This window comes from Diplotaxodon limnothrissa, linkage group LG20 (genome assembly GCF_057381915.1).
Source record: "Diplotaxodon limnothrissa isolate DT_005_m linkage group LG20, D_limnothrissa_male_GT1.1, whole genome shotgun sequence".
Classification (NCBI taxonomy): domain Eukaryota; kingdom Metazoa; phylum Chordata; class Actinopteri; order Cichliformes; family Cichlidae; genus Diplotaxodon; species Diplotaxodon limnothrissa.
This window is the reverse complement of record NC_140615.1, coordinates 17913203-17919072: the sequence shown is the minus strand read 5'-3', so window position 1 is coordinate 17919072 and position 5870 is coordinate 17913203. Positions and strand designations below refer to the sequence as shown.

At 39.6% G+C, this 5870-nt stretch overlaps 1 protein-coding gene across 1 annotated transcript; it reads right to left on the bottom strand.

Moving 5' to 3' along the window:
- Window positions 1-243: 243 nt before the first annotated feature.
- Window positions 244-5394, bottom strand: LOC146610770 (uncharacterized). The gene is made up of 6 exons (XM_085344846.1): window positions 4981-5394; window positions 4643-4739; window positions 4158-4268; window positions 3544-3710; window positions 2214-2628; window positions 244-347 (listed from the first exon to the last, which is right to left on the bottom strand). Exons 1-6 carry the CDS (start codon window positions 5334-5336, stop codon window positions 300-302), a joined length of 1194 nt encoding a protein of 397 aa, XP_085200972.1. The 5' UTR covers window positions 5337-5394; the 3' UTR covers window positions 244-299.
- Between the last annotated feature and the right edge of the window lie 476 nt (window positions 5395-5870).

Genomic DNA, 5870 nt, shown 5'->3' with positions numbered 1-5870 from the left:
CAGTAATACCCTCTGGAATGAATGCCCACTGTTTAACTGTGTCTAAAACAGCATTTAGTTTTCCAACCGCATCTTCTGTGCATTTTTTTTCTGTGCTTTCAACTACAGGAGTGTCATTCAAAGTTGATAGAGGACTTTTCAGAGAGTTTTTCATTTGTTTAAAATGGCTACAAGCCACCTTCAGGCAAGCACATGTGTTATAGTGAGAGAACGTACAACAAGTGCACTGAAGTGTTTCAGCCGATGCAAAAAAACACAGATTTCCAAACAAACTTGACATTTTTATCACTTTCAAGTCCTCACAGTGTACAAAGTAATGCCTTTCTTTCACTGCAATTCTTGCCAAGGTAGAAATGTGTCACGGTTCTGGGTCAATTTGACCCAGTATTTTGAGTTGTCATGTTTTTGCAGGTTTAGTTTAGTTCCATGTGTCATTTTCTGTCTGTCTCTCTATGTCGAGTCTGCGTCTTAGTGTGATGGTTTCTTGTTCCTGTTTTATTGTGAAGGTCTGCATCTCATGTGAGTGTGTTCAGTTTTACCTCTGTCTCGTCTTGTTGATTATTCCCAGCTGTGTCCACCACCTGTGTGTAATTCCCCTGTGTTTCTCTGTGTGTATTTAAGTCGTGTCCTCTGTCATTGTAGTTGCTGGTCCGTCTGTGTATCCACCATGTCGCACCCGTGTGGTCTCCCTGCTGGCCATCGTCGATCTCCTCTGCTTGTTCTCATTCTTGTCCAGGTTTGTGCTCTGTAGTTTAGTTGTCTCCAGTCTAGTTTAGTTAGTGCTCCAATTAGTGATGGGCAGATGAAGCCCCATGAAGCACTGAAGCTTTTCATCCAATTGGTTCACCCCAAGGCGAAGCTTCATGAAGCTTCATTTGCTCTAGCAGGACACCTACTGGACGTAAAAATAATAGCTGGCATGAATTTGAAGAGTGTGGCATTTTGCACACAGCCTGTAAATGTCAACAACAAAAGGAGTGTGTAAAACATGTATATTGTAGTGATGGCAGTATACTGTGTATATTTATAGTGGCAGTATGGGAAATGATTATTTGGAAATGCTTGAAATGGAAATGATCATTTACTGTGAGGTGAGGTGTGGTTGGGGTGTGGACAGTGGTTGTGCTTTTGTAACGTTGAGGTATGGACAGCTACACACTGAGGCTTTGAGCCTCAGTCCTGCCTGTTCACATTTTATTCTGTAAAAACAAAATTTTCACTGCTTTTATGACCTTTTTAGTGGGGAGAACATAGCTAGGATTTAATGATTTAACAAATCTTTTGAATCCTTTGTCCTCCACAATGCTAAATAGCTGGGAGTCCTCAATCACCATGCTGACCAGGTCTTCATCTATTTGAGATTGTTCTCCTGAGGAAAGACAATAAAGATAAAGCACAAATATAAATATCACACACGTAACTTATTACAGTTGTATAATATTGTTATATCATTTAGTAACATTACTGCATCCTATATTATCATTGCATTTGATGGCTCACCTGGTCTTGCTCCACAATCGGTGTCCCCCTTATTCTCATGCAAAGCTCTGTAGTGCCTAAGCATGGATGAGGTGTTGTTGTTATATCCCAGCTCCCTGGCACATAGCAAACACTTCACCTTGTACAAAAGTCAAGACAGCTCAACATAAATTGTATTGCACCATCAGTATCATGAAAATACATCTTCTGTAGAAATTTACATACCTTGTTGGGAGGAATAAGAGCAAAATGTTCCCACACAGGGGAGGACATCCTCCTCTTCTTAGCTGGCTCCATTCTCTCCTGACTTTCCTCACTCTCATAAACCTCCAAACGGTCTCCAAACTCTCACTAACCGCAACTCTCCATCAAACACCCACATTTTTGAATGAAGTCTGAGGGGTTTATATCGCTGTCATATCTCGCGGCAAAGTTCGAACCACTTCATGAACCAGTCACGTGGTACAGCCGGGCAGCGAGGCTTCGGACGTCATCATTTTCAGCTCCTCCCATAAATGAAGCAAGCCTCGATACGCGCTTCGCGGAAACGCCCCCTCCATTACTCGACACACGCTCCGAAGCCTCGATACAGAACGTCCCATCACTAGCTCCAATTGCTGTTTGTCCATATCTATTTTGTGTTCAATAAACCACCTTCACTTCTCCACTACTGCCTGCGATTGGATCCACATTTATTATTTTCACACCGCTCTCCTCACCCGCAGTGACAAAATGTCTGTTTCCATGTTTGGATAGATGTCATTGTCAACCTCTGCTAATTTTGCAAGTAACACTAGATGCTTGCAAAGAAGTCCTTGTAAGCCATATGTACAGTTGCAGTAGGACTCAACAGGGCAGACATCATACACAATGTCTTCTCTTGACTCAGACGGGACTTGATATGCATTAACTCCATGGCTGTTCTTGACTGTAATTTTAAGAGCCCAACCACTTTCCATCAGTTTTGACGCAGAGTCTGAAACTTGAGACAAGGTGTCAGCAAACCTGTTTTTCATGCGGCCCACATCTTGCGGGGTTTTTATGACTGAGAAGTAGTCGTCGGCCTTCCCTAGGAGCACTTCAATCAGATCATCCAGACGCCTATTCTTGTAGCCAGATAAAAACTGGTATTTCAGGCGGTGGAAAAATCTGAAAAACAGTTATTTGAAATGATTAGTAACTATAATTGAAGGAATTTAAAGTTTAAATCAAGACTGTATTATTTCTTTAAAAAAATTGGTATACCTATTGCACACGTCTTTTATAAAGGAATGCTCTGTTCCGGTTTAGCTGATTTAGGCAAATCCACCTACGCTGTTTTGGGTTTTTTTTTTGTTTGTGATAACATAAAAAAACACTGCTAGAATTTAAAGGATTTGCCTAAAACCTGTTCTGGCAATGATATGAAGAACCTACTCAGTTTAGCCTCTTGGATTAATGCATTGTTAAGGAAAATGTTCTAAAACACTTCTTCAGTAAAGACTCAGAGAAGAGAAACACACAGAACGTCTTGCTAGCAAGGGCAGCCTCCAGACAGAGAGACTCGCGCTGAGCACTGCCCCTGTCTTTATTTTATACTTCTGTGTGTGTGTGTGTGTGTGTGTCCTGCTGATCAAAGGGTCATATAACATGAAGGCACAAAAGGTACATCCTTGGTCACAAAGAGGGCAGTCTCCCCCTCACCCTAAATAACATGGTGAGGAAGTCCAGCAGTTCATCTATATGTAAAGAAGCACTTAAACTAAAACAGACATAGCTACGTTAATCCTACCGTAAAACAATAAAACAAGGTACGAACTCTCATGCTCCCAGGACATGGGGGTGCATTCCTGGAGTGCACACCAAGCCTGCAGCCTGTTAGAGATCACACACAATTGATTATATAGCTCTAAGTATACATGGTTGAATATTTCCTAATACAAATAACTACATGCAGTATTCTATCATATGCAAACTTATATCACTAAAAGATTATACTGACTACTAAATACAATTTTCCATTGACATGCATAATATCTTTTTTTTAGCAATACAATTGAATGAGGGCAAAATAATAAATCATACCTTTCAATCACATTGTTTGTTTCAGAGCGAGCGTGACTGAAGCGACGGCTGTAGTCACACCACATGTGGCCAATGCCTTCCCAGTGCTTCTGAAAATACTGGCACACCAAAGGGTATTGCCTAAATGTCTGGCAGAACTCTGCTGATGTGATTTTAAAGTCGTCCTCCTAAGAGAATTGGATGCAACAGAATATATTTCAATCCATTTAACAGACCTATTGAAATCTTTAATATTATGTATTGAAGCCCTTTTCCTTTTATTGAATAACATTAAGAATTTTAAGTTATTAATAATATGTCGTGTTTTTGTATTAGGAAGCAATTATTTCTTCCCTTACAATGGCTAAGAAGGAACACTAAACCTATAAGCATATTTGGTTTCAGCATCTGTCTGTGAAAGAATCCCACTCACAAGTTCTACTGCACAGTGGGTGACACAATGATGGTCTGCACAGCTTAAGTACTTGTTTTGATAAGCAAGATAAGAAGCCAGTTTTAGAAATTGTTTCAAAATCTATTTTGTATCTCTCTGTAACTTTTTTTAGCAACTGAAAGTTATTATGCTCTTAGTGTAATCAAGAAATCAAAATGTGAAATAGACAAATTACACTTACAGATGTGCAAGCTTTCGGCTTACAAAAGAAAGAAATGATTTCATTTCTCTTTTGGGTGTTAGAAAGCCCATGGACCCCGGACTCTGATTTTGAAAGCCATCGATTAACAGCCTGTGAATGTCAGAGGAAAAAAAGTTAATCTGGAGAGAGAGACAGAGGAGCAGCTGTACAAAAAGCATAAAAGAAAGCTGACGTCCAAAAATAACTTTGTCACTCACTGGACAAGAGGACCTGTGCATTACAGAAATCAACCAGGAAAACATATTTTTAAATGTCAAAAAGAGCTTTGGGAAGCAGCCACCAGAAGATGAGTGCACTGTGGTCTTAAATGGATGGACATAGTCACTCACCATTTTATCCCTTTATATTCATTAACCTGAGTAGGTGAATATCACAATGAGGCAAATCATAACAACAGGACCCTGTTGTAAAAATGTGTTTCAGTTGCATCTTAGACAACGTGAAAAGAAAACAATGTGGTTTACCTGCAGGACATGGTACCAGCATAGAAGGATAGCTGACTCTGGAAAAACCTTCTGCAAAGCATTTATTTCCGCAAAGTCTTTGTCAACCATAAATGCTCTACAGAAAAAAATGAAAATGTTTTTGCTATCTCAAAGCACCACTTCAATGCCAAATTAAACATTTCAACTCACAAGTAGTTATATAAAATACTGCATACAGCCTATAGGAATAACTTTAACAACTGGAAAGGAAAGTTTTTTGCAGCCCATGCTGCAGCTATAGCATTAGATTCTGGCATGTTATAACTTTTTTGAAAAGGAATTATTTCAAAATTAATAGCTGTCAATGTATTATTTACCTCGGGGAAGTTGGGAAATGCTCACAAACTATTCCAAGAACAGTTTCCAGGGTTTTCTGACTTTCGTTGCTGACAATAGCATAGGCCACAGGGACTCCATGCCCATGATCATCTCTTACAACAAGTGTGAATAAGGGAAATGAATACTGGTTAACACAGTGTGTGTTGTCAACAAATACTAACTGTTTTGCATAGTTCTCCATGTTTGATTTCATTACAGGTGTCTGCAAAACAATCATTAGTTCTTGGTCAGATGTGTATGGTTGATAGAAGAGAACATGTTCTTGATGTTTTCCATTAAGTAAGGTATGTACACTTTGACTGTCTCCACAGTTAAAGTGCTTCTTCCTCATCATGCAGGTTCTAACACTGTCAATGTCACGTGGTGTGACAAAATGCTCTCTGTTGTGAAGATCTCTGTGTTCATGTTCTTTGGCCCATTTATGACATTCAGTTAGTATGATGGCTGGCTTAGTTCCAAGGGAAAGCAGTTCCTCAATGTTCCTCCTCAAATCACTGGAAATATTGTTGAAATGTGTGTCTTTTGGGTCCGAAGGATCATGCCCATCATGCTTATCATATGTACGCTGCACGATGACTGTGTGGTCTTTCCAACATTTGAGTACTTTAAATGAAACATAGGCCTTACAGCCCACTGCTCTGTAGCTGTTTCGACTTTTTTTCCCAGCTCTGATGCAGTTGAATTTGTAATAGTCTCTTTTCCTGTCTTTACCTGAGGCCACATTTAAACATTTATAATGTCCATGAAGGGTTAATGAGTTCAATTTTTCTAACACAACACTGAATGGGTCCTCCTGGCATTGTGACACATGCACACAAAGTTGTCTATCTTTTCCAGTTCTTTTTTTTTTTCGTCATTCAGAACACTT